The following is a 24601-nucleotide window of genomic DNA, read 5'->3' as shown; positions in this document are numbered from 1 at the left end:
GTTTGGGTACCAGATATGGCTAGCTGGGTGACCAGCGTCTAGTCAACACCCAGAGTATGCAAAAATATTCATGAGTGTGATGAATGCTTAGGAAAAATTACTGATCTGATGGTTAGACTTTTTCTATTTGAGGGGGAAATAAGAAAACAGAGATACTTTATGATGGTAACTTCTCTTTATTTCACCTTGAAAAAAAATCATCTCTAAAAAATTTCTTTTTTCTTCCTTATTAGCTCTACATCCCTTCCCATTGCTGTCCTCAGCAGCTTCTCTCTAGTTGACTCTCTTCATCTCTCTCTCTCTCTGCACCCTTCCTCTGCTCTCCCTCAACACAACTGCCCTCCTCTCACAACCTAACTCTGGACATTTACATTTTACATGGACATTTACATGTTACATTACATTTACATATTACATTTTCGGGGCCTAACCTATTCTTGTAACACATCACTCATGTAGTTTCTGTTAGGTTAGGGATGTCACATAGACTGGTCAATGAGTAACACTTGGCCGTTCACATAGCTCTTTCCCAGAAAATGACATTGGAATTCAAGACTTAGCAATAACAGTTAATTAGCTGGACCTTAAGTGGTAGGGAAGTATGTGCAGAAAGTCCTTTCCTACAGAGTTATGTCTGCTAAGGTTGCTTCAAGCTCTGACCTTGAATTAGCAAAACGCCTGGGAAAATGACCTCATGTATTTATCTCAAGGGGCAACCAGGTATTTGTTTCTTGGGGCAATCAGCATGCTTTGATTTTTTTCTGAAGTCTCAAATTAGCTGTCTGTGTAAAAGGCTGTCTTTGTGACTGAGAATACTAGTATTTCTATGTCAGTCTGAATAATGTAAAGTATTCTAGTATTATTTCTTTTTATCAGAATTATGCATTAAGCAGAAATCATCTTCCTGATCATCCACAGCTACATGTGTACTTAATAAATGAAATATATACATGAGATAAACATACAAGCAGTGGGAAAACACCCATGGCAGTTCTTAGGGAAGAAATGCTTGGAAAACTAGTGTAAGACAAGGAAATTAAATGGATATAATCAGGAAAGCTTTTTGTTTCTTTCTTGAGTTAGTCTTTGACCTAATTATCCAGTAGTGTGTTGTTCACTTTCCATGAGTTTGTGTGTTTTCTATTACCATTGACATCCAGCCTTTTCCTTTTATGAAGGATATTATTTTATTTTTCCTGTCTCTTTGAGACTTATTTTGTGGTCTGTTTTAGAGAATATTCCATGGCTGCTGAGAAGAATGTGTATTCTGTGCTTGGGTGGGATGTTCTGTAAATATCCATTTGTGCTAACACTTTAACTTCTTATGTGTCTCTGTTCTGTCTTGGCTTTACGTTGATGTCTGAATGGGATATTAGAAATAGTCCCAGCTCAGCTAGGGCTAGGTTCATCCTCTGAGCACAGGAGCAAACTTGTAGAGTTAGAAAGCTTTTGCTGAAAACCCTCAGAAGTCTGGGGAAGGCTCACATGGTTCTGTAGATCTTAGTTCAGTGGCAGGGGCTAGAGTGTCACAGTGCCACATGAAGGAGGTACACAGTACTCAGGTCCTCAGGTAGCAGGGTTGGAACCTACTGCCTGCAACAGCTACCAGGATACAGGGGTCCTCAGGCAGGGAGCGTGGGAGTCCCTTCCTAGGCATGGTGCGTGGTGCCAAGCAGCAAGGTGGAGCTGCAGCAGGAATGGGGGTCACTACCTGGGTGGGCCACAAGCCATGCTCCTACTTATTTGATTTATATGTGTATGAAGGCACACATGTCACAGAGTGGAGGTTGGGGCAATTTTGAGAAGTGAGTTTTTTCCACCATGTGTAGTCCTGGTATGGAATTCATGTTGTCAGGTTTGCTGCAAGCACCTTTAACCACCGAGCCATCTTGCAAGTCCAATTTTTAGGTTTTTTCTTTGACAAAATAAAAAATATATAATTGTATGATGAAAATGTTATGTTTTGAGATACCCAAATTTTAAGAATATGTGATCGAAATATTGAGAATAAAATCACTGATCATAATTTTATTTTTATGAAAAACTATACTTGAAATTTTTAGGTTGTTTGCCCAGTCCTATAACTCTTGTCTATGAACAGAACTGTCCTTGCTTCACCAAGACCCATGCTTTGTGCTGTGGCTCTGACAGAGCTCACTCCCGACAGCACCCACTACTCTTCCGTGGCAGTCCTTGCACTCCGTGCCTTGGAAAGAGCAGCGTCCTTTGTTCTAACTCCTGAGTGCATCCAGTCCATGATAGTTTCTCTTTCCTATGTAATAATTCACAGAGTGCTTGTGTGAGCGGAGCCATGGATGCCATGGTGCTTTTCCTTTTCTCACCTCCTCGGAGCCTTCTTCTGTGTCCCAGTCATTCTTCACAAGACATTGTCGTTATCCTTGTTTCCTCCATGAGGAATCTGAGACTTAGAGAGGGTAGGACGTGCTCAGAGCTTTGGATCAGAGGTGCAGGAGGCCAAACCTCACACTGGCAGGCACTGGAGATCAAACTCCACTTTTTGTCGCTCTGCTTTCCTGCTTCTTTGACACATTTTTCTTTTCAATTCAGTTGAAATTTTTCTTAGTTCCTTCTTTCATTGAAAACCTTTGCTATGAAATGTTGAGTATTCCTTTACACTGTGTGAAGATGTGTCACTGTGACTGGTTTAGTAAAAAGCTAAGCGGCCAATAGCCAGGAGGAGGTATAGGTGGAACTTCTGGACAGAGAGAGCTCTGGGAAGAAGAAGGCAGAGTTGCCAGACAGATGGAGAGGAAGCAGGATGGGCAGTACAGAGTAACGATAGCCAAGACATGTAAAAATGTAGATTAAAAGAAATGGGTTGATGGAAGTTATAAGAACTAGTTAGGAACAAGCCTAAGCAAAGGCCAAACTTTCATAGTTAATAATTTCTCCATGTCATTTTTTTACAAGTTGGCAGCCCAAAGAAAAATCTCTCTACAATGAAATGAATGCAATTTTACATGCCTAGACTTTGGAGAGTTTAATGCATTGTTTAAAAACCAGCTGATAAGAAACAAAGATGTGAATAATACACAAAATGTAAATCACAGGTGAAGACGGGGTTTTAAAACATGCTTTTATATTTTCATTTAAATTGTCTTCCTGTGCAGTTAGTCATTTTAAGTTGTATAACACATATAGCCATTATATTTACAAGTTTGTGCAGTTACCACGAGAAGAAAACTTAGTTTTTATTGGTCATTTTCCAGCTCTTGGCAACCAGCTGCCTGCTGTCCTGTGGGTTTGCCTGTTTGGGTGTTGCCTGTAAGTGGAATCTTCCCTTCTGCATTACTCATGACATTCTCCCTGAGGCTTCTCACCGCTTTTCCTTTGTATTGTGTCTCTGTCCTGTGATTTTTGGAATAAGCCACATTATATCAGAGTCCAACACAGTGTTTATTTTATTTTTTTTTTAAATCTCTATAGATAGGCTGGTTGTCCTTCATTGAGGAGGTAACTCTTCACTTGTTTGGCTCAGTTCAGTTGGGTTGTTACTTTCTTGTTGAGTGTAATAGTTCTTTTATTTCGTATTTGAGGCCCTTATTAGATAGATGATTGAAAATTGTACTTTTCCTTTCTATAGGTTATTAATTTCTTGGTAATGCAATTTGGGATTACATTTGAGCATGGGTGAAGTCTGGTGTGTCTTCTTTTGCTTCACATGTTTCTGGTGTTATAGCTAAAGAATTTGTTGCCAGAATTAAGATCATAAAGATTGACACTTAGAATTTCCTGTATTGGCTTTAGAGCTTTGTCTTTGAAATTTGAATCTTTAGTCTCTTTTGAATTAATTTTTGTGTGTAGTGTGATGTTGAGAGTCACTTTGTGTTTGTATGTTGATGTCCATTGAAGAGGTGGCTTGCTTCTTGATAGTCTTGACAAAAGTGAACTGTATCTAGAGATGTAGTTAACTTAGGAGTAGAAACTTCAAAATACACAAAGTAAATTGGTTATAGGTATGTAAAGTTCTTTCTGGACTATTAATTCCATTGTTTTGGTCTGTATGTCTGTCTTGATACTAATACTACAGTTCAGATATCATAGCTTTGTACTGGGTTTTGAAAACCCAGAGGTGTGAATTCTTCAATTCTGTCCCTTCTTTTAAATATTGTTTTGACTATTTGGAGCCTGTTTTCATTTTCTCTGAATGTCGGGATCAGCGTTAGGACTTCGATGGATACACAATGTGTTTGGGTGGTAATGACGGACATCTTTTCCTTTTCTCAGTTCCTTCGGTTCCTTCCTTGTGTTTTATACTCTGCAGCACACACACTTTCTGCTTTATGACTAAATGCGTTCCTCGTACTTTGTAATAGAAATGTTTTCTTCTTTCTCTGGTGTTAGAAATACAGCTGATTTCTATTCATGTGTCTTCCAGCATTGCTAGGTTAATTTATTGTACTATGTTTTTGTGGATTCTGTAAGAACTGGCCTTCTGAGAATAGATGCGGTATATTACATCCCTTCCATCTGGATGCCTTGTATTTCTTGTGTGATTGTCTTCTCTGACTAGAAATTCCGGTAAGGTGCTGAGAGTAGCAAGGGAAAAGCAAGTAAGTATCTTGATCTTGTTCCTACTGGTAGGGAATGCCTTTCAGTCTTCTCCAAGGTGTACTATTAACTGTGGATTTTCATAAGCATCTTTAATAATTCTGAGTAAATTCCTCCTACTTTTAGCTTAATTGAGAGCTTTTGTTTGAATAACCAAAAGACATTGGATATTTTAGGTGCCTCTTCAGCACCAATCGAGGTGAGTCACACGTTCTGTTCAGCCTCACTGTATCGAGATGCTGCATTACATTGATTTTCATATTTGAACCACCTGGCATCACTACATGAGCATTTGGGTATAACTTCTAATCCTTGTAAGTGTGTTGCTGGATTTGATTTACAAGTGTTTTGTTGATTTTTCAGTATGAGGGACAAAGCCCAGGCCTTGCTCATACCAGATAAACACCCTCCCACTGAACTGTAGCCATAGCCTAGACTTGCTAGTGTTTTATTTAGGACTTTTGTCTATACATTCATAAGGGCTCGCTATCTGCTGTTTTCTCATGATATCTTTTTAAAGTGTTACTGTCTTTGGGAGGTTTTTAAATTGTGATTTGGTTTATGCTTGTTATTCTTTATTTTGATGGTCTATCTATCTATTCTTAGATCCATTTTGTCAATTTATATTTCTAAGAATTTGTCTATTTCATCTATGTTGTAACAGTCACATAATTGCAGTGTTTGTTATGAGATTTTCATGGTTTCTTTTAACTCTTTGAATGTATTTAAAATGTGTCTGTGTTACCTCTTGTGAATCTGTATTCCTCCTGTGAATAGGTCATGCTTTCTAGTTTCTTTGCATGTTTTATACTTTGTAGAAAACTAGAGAATCTGAGTATGAAGGTGTCTAACTGTGGAAGTTCAGGTCTTTTGGTGTGACCTGATGTTACTGTCTGGTGTAGCAGGCAGCACGACATGGGCTGCAGATGCCGTGTATGTGACTGACTGGTGTGAGGCTGACTAGCTCTTGGGTTGCTGATTTCTCCAATGAAGTATGAAAAGGTTGTGTGTTAGTAAAGCAGTTCCTGGGAGGTTGTATATATTTACTCCTTTCTCTTGTGTGGTATCACATGTCAAACAGCTGTTCTGGGGTCGCACCTGTTGTGTGGAGCTGGGCACACTGACTCTCAAGCTATCGAAGTCAGCTCTACTGTACCACTGTAAATGTTAAACAAACCAGCTAAAAATCCATATAGAAAAGCACTGTAAAATAACTTAGCAATACTGTAGGTTAATTACGTGCTAGAGATGATAATATTTTGACATTTTTGTTTTAAACTGTTAAAAAGTAATTATTTGTTTCATTTGAGCCTTTTCCATGTGGTCACAGAGAATATAACATCCCAGCTGTGTTCTGAGTTATGTCATTATGGGGAGCACCGCTCACAACCGTGATCTCTGAGTTCCAAGCACTGGCAACACTTCATGAGCAGAGGGATTAGGCTTTGCTTTACATGTGCCTTATATCTGCTTCTGCTTAGAGTCGTGTTTAGCTTTCTACAAGTAATAATTTTACAAACCTCACTGTAAGAGTAGAAATAAGCTGCTTATTTGCAAGTTTGTTGACAGAAATTGTGTTATTTATTAATGTCTTTAATTTCTTTTTCATTTTAGTGTTTTTCACTAGAGAAGGCATATTTATTGTAGATCAGCATAACCATTAATAATTATTTCTAAAGTGCATCTAATTAGTGCTTCCAAGAAATTAAGTAGTGATGTCAAAGCCATCAAGTGTGGAAAAGTATGTGTTCTTTGTACTTTTGGGAGGGAAGTGAACTTGGTTTTCACAGTCCAAAAATTTTCAGGCAATTACTGTATTAAATCTAAACTGGTAAGTGCCTTTTAATGAAGAAATCCCTCAAAATGGACAGTTTGAAAGGCTTAGAGGTAGCTCTGTCAGAATCTCGTGATAGCGCTGACAGGTGCTCCAGTAAAGGCGCATGACTCCTTATTTGAAGTGTGGATAAATCTGAACTACCAAAGATCTCTGTCATGGTATCAGATGAGGGCTGCTTACCAGGGGGGTGGCATGCATTGACAGAATACAGACAATTCGAAGAGACAGCATGTAACCTGCCCAGCTGAAAAAGGTACTGAGCTATATGGCTAACATAGATCAGAATAATGAGTTAAGATAAATCATAAGAGCTAACAAGAAGCCTGACCTAATGGGCCAATCAGTTTATAACCTTATGGAGTCCTATATATGATTTTTCCTTGGGAGTTGCCAGTTGTGGGGTACCGGGCCAGACAAAAACCCCAACAAGCCGGCCATCATGTTACAGCATGCACTCCCCATTGCTGAGGAAACAGTGTCTGCTATAAGTACTCCTTCTGCCTCAACTGCAGCCCTGCTGCTGTTCTTCATGGTGTAGTTGAAAATGGGCCTTTTCACTAGTTAAGTCTCAGACCTTCAGTAGAGGAAAGAGGTGATCGCCATGATTGTTTTTGCTTATATCACAAAGTCCTTAAACATTTAATTGGATTTTTAAAATTTATTTTACTTTTTAGAGGCCACAGATAGTTATTTTAAAATTTTTAAATATTATTCAAGATATATAGTTAAAAGAAAAATCATATATAAAGTTGAATAGCATTTGTCTTTGTTGATGAAAATATTCACTAAACAGAAATTTCATTGACTAGTATTTGGTACTGTTCACATAAAACCAGTCTGTCTACTTCATAAAACTACTTTCCTAACATACTTCTTTTTGTGACCATTTTTATGAGGTATTTTGTCAAAGTTCCTACCTCTTTTGGAGAAATAAACTTCAATAGAAAATTAAGTAGCTATTCATTGTCGCAAGAAGCCACTTATTGGTTCCCAGCTGCTCAGTCCTGGAATAATTACACAGAAACTATATTATTTAAATCACTGCTTGGCCTATTAGCTCTAACTTCTTATTGGCTAGCTTTTACATCTTAATTTAACCCATTCCCATTAATCTGTGTATCGTCACATGGTTGTGGTTTACCGGAAAGGTTCAGCTTCTGTCTCTGGCTGGTCTACATGGCTTCTTTCTGACTCCATCTTCTTCCTCCCAGCATTCAGTTTAGTTTCCCCACCCCACCCCCCGCCCACCTACCTCTATTCCCTGTGCAGGCCCAAGACAGTTTCTTTATTAGCCATTAGTATTAACAGCATACAGAGGGGAATCCCACATGACTTAACATTTTCTGTTTAAATAAAAAGGAAGGTTTTACATAATGCAAACACTTCAGGTTTTTAATCTCAGTGCTGAGCTATTTTAGAGTTATGATGTTTACCATCAGTTTATAATGCAATTCTTGTTAGATAATTCTCTCTCTCTCTCTCTCTCTCTCTCTCTCTCTCTCTCTCTGTGTGTGTGTGTGTGTGTGTGTGTCTGTCTGTCTGTCTGTCTGTGTGTGTGTGTACATGTATGTATATATGTTTTTACGTGTTTATATATGTAATACAATTCATATGTATATGCATATAGTACATATACTCCTTTCAATCCCCTCATTCATGGAAAGCAATTAAGTGGCAGGTTGTGAGCATGACTTTTTTTATAAGACCTTTATAAATAAAATGAAATCAATATAAGCGTCTTTCACAGGCCTATAAAGATTATAGGGCATAGAAGTTCTGAACTGTCTAGCTTTTTTAAAAAATCAGAACAAAGAGTATTCAAACCAGAGCAGTAATTAGTAACTGAACCCTGGAGCCGAGGGTCAACACTACTGCCTGTCATGCTTGTAAGCAGGTTCATCACCTGTGTCCCAAGTTGTCCTTCTTCCAGTTCCTAGGTCACTTAGTTACTGCTGTTTCCTAACCGTAAAGTACTGATATTAATCTGCCCTGAGAAGTCAGTGTTTAGGACAGCAGTTTAAATTGCTTTGTAAGGGTTTTCGGTACCTGTTTTACTGTAATAAAGAATAAAGAATAAATATCAGTGCAGTTAAGGTGTCACAGATCCAAAGGAGAGCAGCAGAAAATCCGTCACATAGGGGATAGTGCTTGAATCAGGTTTGAATACTGAGTAGGGTTTCCCAGTGGCAGGAAGTGGGGTTTTGAGACAACCAAACCCACACTCAACATAAATGAACAGCCATTTGTCTGGCACAGTGGCTCAGCAGGCCATACAAGCTTGGTTTGAGTTCCAGAATCCATAGGAAATGTGGAGGAAGAGCCCCAACTCCAGTTAATTGTCCTCTGACCTTATGTGCAACGCGACACGTGCCCCTTTTCCAAACAATTATTCCCAAACTCTTAAAAGTAAATAATAATTTGGAGATAACTATATTCCAGTTGCTGTCAAAGACACTAGGAATATTGTGACAGGTGATGTTAATGAGACCCACTCGATGGAGCTAACACTGCAGTGGGGAGCCAGGCAGGCAAGTGTGGTGAAAGCCAACTACAGCATGATAAGAGGCCAGGAGGAGCCCTTCGGGAGACCTGGTCAGAGTGTGTTCTGGGTGGCATGCGACAACACAGAGCAAGCGCCATTCTGGTAAATATTACCACCAAGAAATTTAGGTAATTCTGGATTAAACCAAACCAACGTATTTGACAAGAGACTCCCATAGTTGTTATCACTAGGATTTTATGAACTAAAGTTTCACTAAACGTTGTAGAAAAGCCTAGAGCAGCTGTGAGGACCCCATGGCCAGATGAGCCTGAGCAGAGCCCCGGGAGGGAGGCTAGGTTTAATGAGAAGGCCTGAATTGTGCAGAATAGCATGTGCCCCTTCTCTGGTGGACACTGGAATGCAGGGTTGGGTTGGCTTTTAGAAGTGACGCTGGTGGCTTTGTAGGCTCTTGTAAGGGAAAATCAGGGAGCCTATTATAAGAGAGAGAATGATGGGGCTGAGTAGTAGAGAGGAAAGGGGAAAACTGAAAGACATTTGGAAATAAAATCAGCTCAGAACCGTATTTATAAACAATAAAAAATAAGAACAGTAAAATGCTTGACATGGGATGTTTTTAATCAAATGAAAGTATATTTTCAAGGGAGGGAAACCTGGCCTTGTTCTTCCTAGTGAAGGTTATAGCAGAGGTGCGAGGCTTCTACTGGTTGTGCATGCCAGGCATGTGAGAAACAAAGAGAGCTCTATGTGTAGATGTGTCCCATACTTCCTACCTCTACCGAGCTTTTCTTTCACTTTTGAAATAAGGAAGCTCAGAAATGGAGTGGAAAGTCTTTATGGGCTAGTTTTGAATAGTTGAGCTTTTTAAGAAGAAACAAGGCTGTTCTTTCTTCTACATTAAGACAGATGACCTTGAATTAGAGACACCAGCGTGTCTCTAACTGGTGGGTGCAGCGTATGTAGCTGTGCATGTGCAGTCCACCAGTCACCAGAGCCAAGGGTGGGCAGGTGGCAGCTTCCTGCTGCCAAGTCATCCTTGAGCATCTTTGGCAGGCACTGGAGTAAACGGTGGGAGGAAGCGGCACCTGCTCTCCAAGTTAGACTTGGAGCGTGTGCTGTGCCCTGATATTTATGTTTGTTTCTGTTGCTGTGTGGCATTTCCCTTGGGTGTTGGATACTGTCATACGTGTTGATTGACTGGCAAAGATTAGTCTGATAGATCACAGTCATTCAGATCATAAAAACAGTTATTTCTCTTTAAAGATACCTTGGTTATGCCACTTCATTAGAATTCCTTACCAGGTGTGGTGGCATGTGTCTGCAGTACCAGCACTTGGGAGGCTTGAAGCAGAAGGACCATGAACTTGAAACTAGCCTGGGCTTCATAGACTGTGACAGCATGCACAACCCCTGCCCAGGTTCATAGCAGAGAGATCCAAGCACTGAAAAGGGGAAGTGAACACAAAGTCCCACCCCTAACAAAGAAGCTATTTGCAATTGGCGGCTGCTGGGAAAGGGGAAATCTACCTTCTCCAACAGTGTCTCACTGGAAAGATCAGCTATACCCCAGGATAGGCACCATGCCCGGGAGTACTCAGCCAACACAACACGGACTCTGTGTAGCTTTTTTTTGGGGGGGGGTATTTTTTCTTTCTTTGTTTGTTTTTCATTTGTTGGGTGAGGGAGAGGGTAGAGACAGGGGGAGAGAGATGCGCAAGAATGTGAAGTTATGTGGGTAGGGAGAAGTCCAGGAGGAGTTGAAGGAGGAGGAAACATGATCAAAATATATAAAAGAAATTTAAATAAAAGGATAATGATAAAAAGAGAAGGGAATAGTAATTCTCTTAGGGAAATAACCAGTAACTTGTCTCGAGGCTAAAGTATAATTAATTTCCTTTGCTAAACATAGTAAATACAAATTGATAAACTTTCTGTGAAGATGAAAAGATGAATTATTTTATTTTTATAAGTTTAGAATTCTTCTTGGTGGATCTTAGTACCTAATAGAGAATGACTAAAATCCGAGGGGAAAATCAAGGACTATACATGACATTACATAGTCCTTCAGTGCTCTTAAGAGCCAAGCTGCCATAATGATGCTCCTGCATCTCAATTTTACTCTAAATATTGGTATGAAAAACTAATTTTACTACTGTTTCCGAAATATTCTTAGATCTTCATGCAATATTTTCTTTGATAATTTTATGTTTTCAAAATTGATGTGATTGTTTAGTTTGATTTTTTTTTTTCCTGGAGCATGATTAGAAAATTTGTTAGGCAGGCATCAGAGTTGCCTGTGCCTTCTTTCCCTCTGGCCTCAGGGGTGCTGCCCTTTGGAAATAGTGCTGTCTGGAAGAGGAAGTAGGTTTGCTGGGCTCATTCAGAATGGAGCAGGGAGACTGAAGAGTTATAGGACCCTCTGCAGGCTGCAGCAGACCGCAGACTCCATGGGCTCTTTCCTCATTTCCCCACCCGGCTCACTCTTCTCACTGGCTCCTCCTCACTGTCTTCTTGACCCCAGTTCCTGCCTTTGTGTGACTTCTTATCCTTCCTCTAGGTCCCTCTCTGCTGCTGTCCTTGAAAGCACACGTTTGTGTACACTTTCAGTGTTTGCACAAGCTTAGCCTCACTGTGATGAGCACCGTGGAGTGTAGCTTAGGCCTCCTCTCGGAAAGGACTAGCAGTTCTTAGAACCCCGTGGCACTGAGCTGCGGGCTTTTGAGTCTTTCTGGCTTCCTTTCTTGTCTTATGGTAGCTTCCTTTCACTTCTGTCATCCTTAAGAGAAACCAGCTGATGGGACTTCATTATCTTGGACTTTCATCCTTCCAAATTGTGAGCTAATAACCCTTTATTAAGTCAAGTACCCAAATCTGAGTATTTGTTATGGGAACATAAAGTGAACTAATATAGGGAGTGATCTCTTCGTGGTCTTCAGACTCGATGCTGGAGAAACAGCACTGTTAAGTTGCTGCCCCGTCCTTTACTCTGCTTTACCATTTGGAACACTTTGATTCTGGCCCGAACTCTGTTCCTTCAAATCTGTCTTGGGTGTCTCCCAGCCTTTCTTGGATTCTGGTATTTACTGAACTTATTGTGCTTTTTAATACAAATTAGAATACTTGGGGCATATCTTGATTTTCCTTGTATTTCTAACTTTATATTTCCTGCCTTGGAGTCATTCTTCCCAAAAGCAGGTTGTTTCAGTGCCCATCTTATCTTAATACAATGTTTAATGTTTGTATCAGGCAATTCCACAAAATTAAGAGCAAACCTACACCAAGTTGCACTACACAGACAAATGCTAACACTTCAGAACCACTTGTAAAATTTTTGAAGTCAGCAGATGGGTCCACATACACAATGTTAGCATTATAGCCCTATAACTGTACTATTGTTCAAAAACCACTCAGGTAGCTGTGTTTAGTGACTGATATATGGTATTGGGGGTATTTTGTATTTATTTTATATAAGAAATAAATGTCAGTATATGAGAAACAACTGAACCATGGGGGGGGGGGAGTCATGTCCACTTTCTTTAAGAGGGAGTGGAAAGATCGTCAGAGCCTTGGGACCAGAAAGTCAGCTGAGAAGCTGTGTCATTTGTATAGGACAGGGAAGCTGCACTCATGAAACCTTAATAGTATGGCTGCCTAAACAAGGCCTGAACAGTGTCAACACTAGTTGACATGCCAGTGTTGATGGAGGAGATCTCATAGGTCCCCACCCCTAGATGAAAGGCTGCAGGCAGTTAATGATTGCTGAAAGAGGGAGAATCAGTCTCCCCCAAAGTGGGCCTCCCTAATTGGTTTATCCAATGCCATGTGTCATCCCTAAGAGCATATACATATAAGCAACAGTAAATGGACTGAGCAGATTGTGTTGGTAGATTTAAAGGCATGTATACATAAAGCAGTCATAATTAAAGAAAAGAGAGCACAGTGCAGATGATACATGGAAGTAGGAGGTGGGTTTAGAGTTAGGGGAGGAGCAGCGGGAGTCAGGAGCAGGATAGGATATTAAAGGACTGAAGAAGACCAAGTACGGCACATATATGTATCAAGTGACGTAATGAAACCCTTTAGTTTGTACAATTAGTAAATGAAAGTGGAAAGACCTTATATGTGCCTTGAACCCGGTTGTTGAAGAGTTCATACCATTCCATTAGAAAAATTCTTTTTAAAAACCTAGTTCATGATATTTCGGAGTGGTCCGGGGAATTGAGGGTGAGTAGTGCATTGTCTAGAAGCCTCAGAATTGACTCTGATCGGTTATTTTCACGGAAAGTGCCTACTGTAAGAAACAGTGTCTGACTCTTAGGAAACGCTTAATCTCCAAGTCTGAGTACTTCCCACTACTCCTCTGTTCTTACCCTGGTGGAGTCTGCAGTCTGCTGATCCTAGTCTGCCCTTCACAGTTGTGAGTCTGGCATGAGTGAGTTAGTTCACCGTGGGCTGAGAGAGCGCCTGCCTTTCTGCATTCCTACAATATAGATCATAATCTGGACTCTTAGTGGTTGTGCTCTTCGGTCAGTTGACATTTTCTTTTTAATTTAAAAACATACAAGTTGTTTCTATGTTTTTCTATGGAACGCTAGATTAAGCTGCACATGATTTCTTAATTCTTTTTAAAATTGATCCTGTCCCTAATGAGACCTTCAGGCAGCTTTATTTTAACAGGATGCCCTTCTTGTCTGATGTGAAGACAGTGTCTGACACTGCTCCCCAGCTGCCTCAGAGCAGAGCACGCTCTCTGTCTCTCGGGGTTCTCCATGGCTCAACTCCCTCACCCCCATGTATTCTCCTTTAACCTCCTCTGCTTCATCTCTTTCATTCTAAATTTGTCGGTTTTTCTTGCCAGAAAACAAAAAGAAAACCCACTATTGCTTGTTTTCATCATCCCTTCACAATTATACATGTGTTATCTCAAACATGCTGCAGTATGACTAGTAAGATTCTTTAAAATAGACGGCTGAGTGATTTCAAAACAAAATATTTTTGTTAAAAAGGAGCTGCCTCCATAGGATGGTGGTAGAAACAGCTATGTTCTTAAACCGCCAGCATTTTCAGTTAAGTCTGCATTTCTCATATTCTGAGTCTTACTTGTCAGCGCACTTTTCTACATGTATCTAGTCACTTCTGCTGTGTGGTTTAACTGACATCGTGACATATCCTAGGCTTGCCTAGGGAGCGTCTTAAAGTAGGTTTATCTGGATCAGGCTGGTCTGTGGGGCACGTGTATGGGGTTATCACGATTGTTAGTTGATATCAGAAGACCAAGCCAGTTGTGACCAGCACCATTCCCTTGTTTTGATTTTACATAAAAGGAACATAAATATATCACACAGTTCAGCTTTACTTCTCTGAATTTATTTTGTCTTCAGTTAATTTATGGGATCAGATCTTGAATCTGTGTTTGAAGTCTCCTTAGAAATGACAGTTCATATGTGTCAATCTGTTGTGTTTGCTATCCAGTAATTAGCTTCAAGTTCATCACTGCACAGCTTTAGTGACTGTGTGGACAAGCACTGGGGTGTAAGCTCAAAGTGTTGGCATTACTTACAAAATTTTGTGACTTCATGTATGTATTGTCATTTATTTTTAATGAATTTATTTTTCATTTTTTCTAATTGAGGAAAAAATGGGTCATAGAGGTAGATGGAATCCTGGGTTCTGTGACAGGTTGATATCTACACAAATCTTTTAAAGTTAATTGAAAGTGGTATGAAATTTGTATATACAACAACCAGAGGAAAGCAGATTTTTGCTGGTGCCCAATGCCCCTTCTGCAGTTGTAATTTTCTTATGTTCTGTCAACACTGTAAAGCAGTATTCCTTGGTGGGGATAACAAGAATTCAAGACTGTTCATTTCTTTGATGACAGGAAGGTTAGCATTTTGAAAGGCGGTACAAATTAACAATTTTCTAGAATTCCACTTTCTTTCATTTGTGGTTATCTCTTAATTCCAACATTTTTCTGTGCTTGATAAATGGGTCAAATATGTGTTTTATTTATTTGGAAGTGGTGGAAGGCAGTGACACTTTGTAAGTTTCAGCTGCCATTGTGCTCTGCTGATAAGGATGGGTGCTTATGCCTTTCTGAAAAGATTACATGAGCTACAGTTGGAAGGAAAATTGTATTTACAAAAGATAGGATGGCGTCCCTAATAGATGCTCAGAATAGGCTATTCACTCTGCAATATGCTGAGTTTTACTAGAAGTAACTATATTATGGAAAAGACAATCTGATTGCAGGTAAGTTGTTGCCTCTCTATGCTGGTCCAGAGGGTTTTGGCTCATTTTTTCCTGATGTGTTCATAACAGTGTTTAGTGTTGCATCTGTATAAACAGGTAGTGTGTAAGTAAGTCTAAAGAATGTCTTTTATTGCTTCATGCCTCTGCTATTAGATTAGTAGATTTATAGGTACACGGTTTTACAAAGATCTGCAACATGATATGCCGGCAGTACCATCAAAGTCAGAATACCAGGATCTGCTGCTCCCATCTTGCTGTCAAAGTAATGTTATTAAAATCCAGGGTGCCAGGTCAGAAAGATCACTTGCTATCACTGGCCATCTGTGTTTTACTGCTGAGCTAAACCATTCCTGGATACTCGCAACACCATTGCAGTACCCTGACTGTAGAAGCACAGCATGCTGCATGATTTATATATTGAGTTTTCTTTTCGAATGGATTATGAGAAAGTCAACAACTGTGATCACAGTGGCTGAGAAGAAACTTATCTTGTATTTTTTCTTTCTTCCTTTTCCCATTCATTTTAGATTTTGGATTTAGTAAAGGGGACTCATTACCAGGTAGCCTGTCAGAAGTACTTCGAGATGACACATAATGTAAGTACATTATGTAAATTTGCAGATTGATGTGTGTGGTTGTTGCTCTGTGTTTTGCTTGGTGCTTTTTGTTGTAGCAGTGAAAGTCACTCTCCATAATTCAACAAAAAGAGATTTGTTACATGGTATTAAGCAACTTTACAAGATTTATAAAAGCACCAAAGAGCTGAGATAGGTTCTAGAGAAGGAGAAATAGTCCAAGGGAGATGCGTGCCATACTGCATCCACCACTCCCGGTCTAGGTTCAGAAACCAAGATTGGTGAGATTTTGGTTTGAAGAAAAAAAAATAAAAGAATTTATTACGTCTGTCACAACACTGCAAAAGCTACCATAGAAAATACATAAGTAGTCATAGCTGAACTTAGAGAATTTGTCTATGGAGCAGGGTAGAGTTGACCTATAGTCCTTGATTTAATTTGCCAATCCCTGAACTGGGTTAGATCTGGGGCTTTGGCCATAGCTGTAGAGATGAACCAGCGACCTTTCCATCCTCCATGAAGAAAGTTTGGTATATTGTGGCTGCCACTTGATAGTAGTTGATCTGCCTCCCAGGCTTCATATTTTGCATGGTAGAACCATGGTTTACATGTGGATTGGAATTACAAGAGATTTAGAGAAATGTGACCATTATCTTGCTCGCTTCCTTGGTACGGAAGCTCCTACTGGATAGTTAACAGGAGTGCTGAGCGAGTCCATCTGACACGGGTTTGAAATAAGGAAAGCAGGAATCACAGGCTCAAGAGGCCTGCAGTGATTAGATAGATCACCCAGAAAGGTGAAGTTGCTACAGTTGGGAGAAGCATGCCACAAACTCTGGTGCACCAAAGAAGTATGCACGCTAGAGCCTTTCATGTGAGCAGAACTGACAGCTCTGTGCAGCCACAGGAAACGTGTAGGGCAGAATCAGCCTACTGGGCCCACATTCACAGGCACTAATTTGAATGTGACTCCCTAACCTGGGACACACGTCTAAGAATGGGCATTGGAGGCCTGTCCGCCTCTTGAACTAGTTCACCACTGAGTGCTCGTGTACACTGTGGTGGGCTGTGATTCTACCCCAAGTCTCTCCACAAAGGCACTGCATTTGTCATTTGTCACTGAGTGCTAGTGTACACTGCGGTAGACTGTGATCTTACCCCGGTCTCCCCACAAAGATACTGCATTTGTCATTGGTCACTGAATGCTTGTGTGCACTGCGGTGGGCTGTCATTCTACCCTGAGTCTCCCCACAAAGAACACTGCATTTGTTGAGTCATTATCAGCTACTGCACTAAATTTTATATTCATATTTTTATTTGGTTGTCAAAAGATGACTTTTACAATGTTGGCTATGTAATTGCTTAATTTCTTTCTAAGTGTTCATAGGAAAATTGTCTTATCAATGATTAAAATGACAAATAATATGAGCCTTTGTGGAACCCTTAAGGCATTGCAGGCACATCACCAAGTTCACTGAGCACCTTGGCTCCTTTGAGCCCTACAGCAGGTCCTACTGTACCCTGTTAATGAACACAGCATAGAGACGCTGAGCAGCCTGGATAAGTTTTTGTTGGAATGTAACTGAGATTTGAACCTGGGCTGTTTGAGTCCTTAAAAGCCTGATAGCCTAGTCGTGTTCTATGCCTTGTCCTAGATTTGGAAAAACGTCAGCCGAGGTGATTCTAGACAGGAAATGTTAAACTTTGAGGCACTGGTGAGGTTGGATGATCTAACTCATACTCCATGGCTTATGTAAGGAAAACTGGATCCAGGGTACTCACTCAACCGGCCTCCATTGTCTGAAGGAACATCTTGTGCTAGAGATGGGCCTACCGTGAATCTTCCACATCTAGTTGGAAATATTGCCCTTATTTTTGAAACAGCTTATTCTTATAAATTTTGAAATGTTCGTCATAAGAAAAATTAGTAAGCAACAGCAAAGTTTCTTAAGTTTGATCATGACAGGCCCTTTCTTCTCAGCACCAGCCTTGAAGGCCCTGCCCCATGAGGACTTGTATGGCACTGTTTCTGGGAAGAGGTGAACAAGCATATATTCACCCAAGCTAGGGAACCAACAGCAGACCAATGTATAGGTTCCACCAGTCTAACTTGGTGAACCAGTGGGCTTTCCTGGGGTTGCTTTACAGGGGTGGGAATGACTCAAAGACAGGTGCATCACCAGAGCCCACCTCAGCATGGGTGACAGCTCACAAAAGCTGGAACTCCAGCGCATACTGCACAGCCTGCATTTAGCTCGGGATGTAGAGTGTGTCCTTTCCAGGTGCCTCATTTGGTCTGGGCCTTTTTTAGGTACCCTGGCTGGTCTTTACCTCTGCCTGTCAGCTTGGCTTCTCTGCCTTTTCTAGGAATCTCAGCTTCTCTGAGAGTTTCTGTTAACAGCATATATCTGCTTAGAGAGGATGGTGCCTAATGAATCTGGTCGGTTTCAGGGACTTCCTGAAGCTATTGAATTGTTTACTTCCAGAGTTTAAGGAGCTTCCCTGCTCCTTAAATATTTCACCTCCCTTTAACAACTTTGTCTTAAGGAGCTTCCCCTTTACAACCTCCTGCTGTGCACCCCTCTCCCCTTAGAACACCCTGCTGTGCACCTCACCTTGGCATCCTTGTCTCACAAGCTTCCCTCCAGCATGGAAGAGGAAACCGTTACATGACAGGACTGCATTTCTTACTTTGCTGACCCAGCATTCATATACGCTCTCAACCATTTGTGGACCCTTTAACTAAGAAGTCTCCAAACTTTCAAAATGTTAGATTCTGTACTTAAGCTTTAATTTTAGTAATTAAATTAGGCTTAAAGTTGAGTTATACTAAGTTATTTACCCTCCCTCCCTTATCCCATGTTTGTTTTGCTTTTTAGTATAGCTCAGATTGCCCTCAGAGTCATTCTGTAGCCCACACATGACCTTGAATTCCTCACCCCTCTGCCTGTACCTCCTGGGATAATAGGCAAGCACTGTACTAAGTGAGCCACACTCCAGTCTGGTGAATTCTTAAAGTGTGCTTTTGTGGTATCCAATACAACTAGGGCTATAATTTGCCAGTTTTTAAACCTAGCCTTAGTTCACTCAAGATGTGATCAAAACCTTTTCGTAGCTTACACTGCATCAAAGTACCTGTATTCGTTAGATTTGTAACTGTAGATTTGTAGATCTGGATAGCTTCACTTATTATTTTTCTGGTGTAAAAATAGAATCTGTTTGTATTGCCTACTTTCTGCCCTCCTGTCTCCCTCCCCACTAAACCTCTGGGTTCATTTTCCAGGCCTCGGTGATGAAATTCACTTAAATGCAAGTTTTGAAAATGAACTCGTTAATTGATACCATTTGCAGCAGCGCTGTGATAGCTCCATATGGCTGTGTGGTAACACCAGCTGCCTCATTACAAGCTGTCATTGCAAACCTCTTGATTAAAACCCGAATATCCCATAGGTAAAACAGCATTGCTTCCATTCTTCAGATCTATATTCGCTGTGGCAGAAATATGAGACCTACATTTGTTTGAAGGTCATCGGGTGGAATGTATTGATTCCTTCAGTGGGTGTCAAAAGCTGAACTACTGATAGCTGTCTGCCTCAGTGCTTTAAGGGACAGTGTTCAGAACAGTTATATATTGCAGTACTCCATCATTTGCATTCTTAAATGCTTTGACTGTAAGTGGAAACACTAGGCCTTGTGTTACTCTCCGAGTTTTAATTGAAAATGGCTTCTTTAGAAATTGATCCCTTTGAATATTGATTGTAGACTTATTTTCCAAGTAGTTAAGCATAATTTCTTCCCTAGCATATAAATTGCTACAAAAGTCTTGTGAAAACCTATCACACATTTTTCTAAAGTTTTAAATGGAGTGTATGAAATGCACTTAAGTGTCTTTACTTGTGTGGGGTCATCCTTACATAGCAATTGACGTCTGGGCCAGAAGCTGTGCCCACCATCATGTCTCATTTAGAACCCATCATAGCTTCCTAACTCATTTCTCCAGAGTCTACACATGCCCCGTTTACATCTTTTCTCCTCACACAGCAGAGGGGTTCTTTAAAGTAAAAAAGAAAAAATAATGATAACTTTATTTTTTGGGGAAGTCTACCTCATTTTTAATCAACTTACCTTTCTTGACTCTTAAAACATTTGATTTGGATTTCATATAGACTCAATTTAACATATCCCATTAGTTTCCCCCAGAACAACCTGACATCATCGCACTGTTATTATGCCATTCCATAGACGAGAAAAGTGAGGCTGGGAAAGGCTACTGCGTTTTCACTTGCTCACAACACATTCTGAGACTTGAGTTCAGTTACCTTCTGTAAGATGGGTGTGCCGAACACTTTAACAACTTGAAGGGAGGCACAGAAAAATTTCTCATAGTAAAAAAAGAAAGATAACTGTCTCTATATTACTCTCTTTCTAGAATTAGATTATTTTTGTAAGTTTTTTAAAAAAAAAAGACTGTAAAAATAATCTTTAAAGGAGCTGGAGAGATGGCTCGATGGTTAAGAACACTGGTGGTTTTTGCAGAGGACCCGAGCTTGGTTGTCCATCGCTACGTGGCACTTACAACGGCCTGTGACTGCATTTCTTGGTTATCTGCTGCCCTCTTTGGAGGGTGCTTGCATACATGCAGGCAAAAACACGCATATGCATAAAATAAAAAATCTTTAAAAAATAACAATTAAAGCCAAGTTTTATACAATTTTCATTGCCAGTTTATTTGATCTTGCATGAATCCTCTTAATACAGCTTCAGAGAAACATAAGTGCTCTAGTCAAAAGGCCTGGATTCATTTTTCTTGTGTTTAATTCCATATGTATGTGGTATTGTTTATAGAAGGACATTTTAGTGTGCAGTGTATAGAGCAGGCTTCCCTCCCCATTCTCACCCTTGTGTTCCTCTTGACGGTTTCATTTTTCCTTTTATGCCAGACACACAGACATGATTTTGGTGCCTGTGTAAAATCTAAGGACCACAAATGAGGAGGAAGAGAATGTTTATCTTTTTCAGACTGGCTTTGTTTTCTTATTGTGATTATCTCCAGTTGTATCCATTTTCCTGCAAATGATATAGCTTTATTCATGATGCCTGAAAATATTCCCTTGTGTGCATATATACAACATTTTCTTTATCCATTCCCTGGTTGCTGGAGGCTAGGTTGGTCCCATAACTTTCCTATTGTGCATAGTGCTATAGTAAACAGTGGTGTTCAACTTATTTCTATTATATGTTAATTTCAGAAAGGTTTAAATGTCTTGTGAGACATTCCACGTTTTTCAGGAATTGGGTGTAATCAGATAAAGAAGTTCACAAATTATGCCATTGTTAATAAAATTACAAACTTATCATAAAACATTGAGGAAACACAAATTAAGCAGCCCCATTGTAAAAAAGATAAAGATTTTTTTCTTGGTGATCTGTGTAATAATTCTAAAACCTGGATACAAATAGCCAGTCACTTAGCACAGTAATGGTCCTACAGCTCCTGGCCCTGTGTGGATTTACGACTAAAGAACCAGGATATCTGGAGGTGCTGACTTAGCAGGAAACCCCCTTTTTTTCTGGCGCATGTTCCACCGCCGAGTTTGTTCAGAGCCACAGCAGCTCCTTTTCTCACTACCAGCCCGGATTAGCCCACCATAAGATTCCATACAGATCCAGTCACACTCATCTCCTCCCTTGTGCCTGGAGAACTATGTCAGACAGACCCTGGCTTCCTGAGATCTCCGAGGTCTGATCCCTGCCAGTCATTATAACCTTGTTTCTTCTTATCGCTGTATGCGCCTTTTATACCAGGCCATGGGACCCCTTCTGTACCACCTGTGCCACCCCCCCTTTGCTCTGTACCAGTGCAGCTCCTGTGCTGGCCGCTTCCCCATCCCAGCCTCTTGCCCTCTCCATCTTGCCAGCCCGCCTCAAAGAGCACTTCTCACAAAGCTTCCTTTGATCTGCCTCGCCGGAGTGATGGCCTTTATCTGTAACCCCTACACTTCCAGTTTCTGGAAATGATTTTTCAACTTATGAATTACTGGGCTGTGATTTTTCTTTAGCTCTAATTTTAGTCAAATGTATTCTTGTGTTCTGGAAAACTACTGATTATAACACAGCCACATATACAGTAAGGCGTGAGATATATGACTGACCTGTTCTGGGCTCAACTCAGTAAATATTTATGAGATACCTATTTTGTACAAGCCAGCTCAAGACATAGTGAAGTGTTAAAAATGGTAAAAGCCAAAAATGGGGCCACAAACCTGTAATCTCAGCTACTCAGGAGCCTGAAACAGGAGAATTACAATTCAAGGCCAGCCAGGCTAATACAGCAGAAATATAGAGACACTGTCTTTAATAAATAAATGGATGAATAGTAAGATAAATAAAAAGACATAGCATAATAGTTTCTGATCTGAAAATATCACATTTCTAAAACCAAGCAAAGTGGTGTCTGCTGTTACCGCTAACTGCAGATGAGGAGATAAGGTTTGCTGTGGGGCTGTGTTTCATAGACGCAGTAATCTGACCCAGTGGTTGAGAATGAAGAAAGGAACTTGAACACTCACACTGGAAATGAAAATTTCCCTGTTAGATTATGCCACATCTTTGAGGAATCACTAAAACAAGAGACTGCAGTTCTCAGGAATGACTATTGTATATATGACACAATACTTTGACCTTGGCTTAAGGACAGTCATTCATATAGCCCATCCTTGGTAGTGTAATCTTGGGCACAATCCTTAACCTTCCTTTTCAGTTGCATTACCTAAAAATCCTGGAAAATATTGACACTCTAGCTGAGTGCACGGAGAGTGTGTCTGTGACACCTGGCACACGGCTGCTGTGTCTGTGACACCTGGCGCATGGGGGACAGTAAGTTCTTGCTGCTGATAAGAAAACTTTTTTTTTCACCATCAGTAAACTTTAGAATCAAAATCTGGGAATGATATTCTTTGCTCCTCCATTTCCGGTGTTCGAAAGGTGCAGAATAATGAGCAATGTGAGATAATACTCGAAGTTCAGTATTTGAGGAAAAGAAGCAGCATAAACTATTAGGTTCCCACTGAGTTACAGTTAAAATTTTAAAAGATTTCCTCCACAGGACAGATCACAGGATGCCCCAAATTAACATGGAGAAGTTACATTAAGTAAGATTGCTTGTTCGGCCTTCTAATTATACCAAATGAGATTTCATATACCAGACCTAAGCCCTGAAGTACACTGGCCCCAGGAACCAGTATCAAAGTGATCAAAGAGATTTTATACCACTTTGAAAAGCTTGGTCAGAAATGTGCTAAGCCTTTTGCTTAGGGCTAGGGCAGCAGTGGCCTGTGCATCACTAGTGGCCATTTTAACACGCAGACGTGCCCAGGTGTGTTTCCCAAACTCTGTTTCTAGTGTGCAGGGGCCGGAACCCAGGTGGCACATATGCTAGGAAAGGGCTCTACCCCTGACCTGCACATCCAGGCAGCCCTGTGGAACATATTTTTATCATGAGTATTCATTAACAGACATTAGAATGCTGATGTGGATACTCTTAAAAATTGAGGGTGCATTGGGTGTGGAGGGCTGAGTTGTTATCCAGCGTGTCACAGAATGGTGATCTAGTTCTGTGAACGTGGCTGGGGGCTGGAGTGTAGCTGTCTTGAGTCTTTCTGCTCTGCTGAGAGTATGGAGTGGATAGAAAGAACAGCCAACTGCAGAGAGCTGGACTGAGCGTACATCTGTACTAGCTCCGGTGTCTGTGGGCTTCAGCGGATGCTCCACTGAGTGAAGTGGGTAAATAGTGGGCTGCGTATTTCAGATGGGGATAGCTGGGATCCACATCGTGGGCCTTCAGCTGTGGGTGGGGGTGGAGACAGCCTTTGAAGCTTTATTTCTAGCGTTGCTGTGTGCTAATGTGGTTTAAATTTGCTTACTTGGGCAGGTGGAGGATTGTGGCTTTTCTTTGAATCATCCGAATCAGTTCTTCCTTGAAAGCCAGCGGATCCTAACTGGTGGCAAAGACATCAAGAAGGAATTCAGCCAACCAGAAACTCCTCAGCCCAAACCCAGTGTCCAGAAGGCGAGGGATGCATCGTCTGCCTTAGCCTCTCTAAACTCCTCCCTGGAAATGGAGCTGGAGGACCTAGAAGATTGTTTTAGTAATTGATGTGGCCACTTCAGTACATTTCCCCCCCAGTTAATGCATTCCTGTTTGTAAGGTTTGCCTTTTTAAAGCCCTGCTGTTGAACAACTTCCTCTACCCACCTATTCCATGTACAGACATTTGTTAGCAAAGCAAGCTTGCTTCTACCTTAATTGTGACATGATGATAAAAGACAGTGTTCTGTTGAAATCTTTTATTGAATATTTTGATCTGAATCCTGTTTCAGAAAATTAAAACAGAACTTAGTGACTAAAGTTCTGAGGCAGCAAATACAACTAAAACCAGTTTCACATATTAGAATTTTGACCCAGTCCTCTTTTGGAGCATTTTTGCTAATAAATATGAACATGTATATGACTATATCTGTGTGATTGGGATCTTATTTCACAGCAAGCTAGCCATCACTTCTCTGTTTGAAATACTCATCACTGTCAGTCAGTATGGGGAGCAGAGGAGGCTCCAAATGAATGCATAAGGAGTGGATAAAGTCCCGCGTGGATGTGTATTGTTGACACGGCACGGCCATGGCAAGGACACCGATGACTGAAACTCATGAGAATGGCAAAGCCTTCCTTTGGTCTGAGTGGGAATGCTGTAAGTGTGCGCAAAAAATTCCCAAGCCCAGCTTCCTCATCTGGGGTGTCTTCTTGGGACTGCTGTCCTGTGGAGACCGTCTACCGAGACCAGCTACCCTGCTCCTCACTTCGGACTCA

At 40.7% G+C, this 24601-nt stretch overlaps 1 protein-coding gene across 2 annotated transcripts in view; it reads left to right on the top strand.

The window, feature by feature from the left end:
- Prim2 (DNA primase subunit 2) overlaps window positions 1-24248 on the top strand; it is a 207820-nt gene extending 183572 nt beyond the window's left edge. For both annotated transcript variants that reach the window (XM_087898051.1, XM_087898050.1), the window contains 2 exons: window positions 15689-15757; window positions 23667-24248. In XM_087898051.1, the coding sequence (XP_087754177.1) occupies window positions 15689-15757; window positions 23667-23891 (294 nt within the window). In that variant the 3' untranslated portion in view covers window positions 23892-24248. The remainder of the gene's footprint in view (window positions 1-15688; window positions 15758-23666) is intronic.
- The last annotated feature ends 353 nt before the right edge of the window (window positions 24249-24601 follow it).

Source organism: Myodes glareolus, chromosome 18 (genome assembly GCF_982192425.1).
Source record: "Myodes glareolus chromosome 18, mMyoGla1.1, whole genome shotgun sequence".
NCBI lineage: Eukaryota > Metazoa > Chordata > Mammalia > Rodentia > Cricetidae > Myodes > Myodes glareolus.
This window is presented reverse-complemented; position numbering and strand designations above follow the sequence as displayed.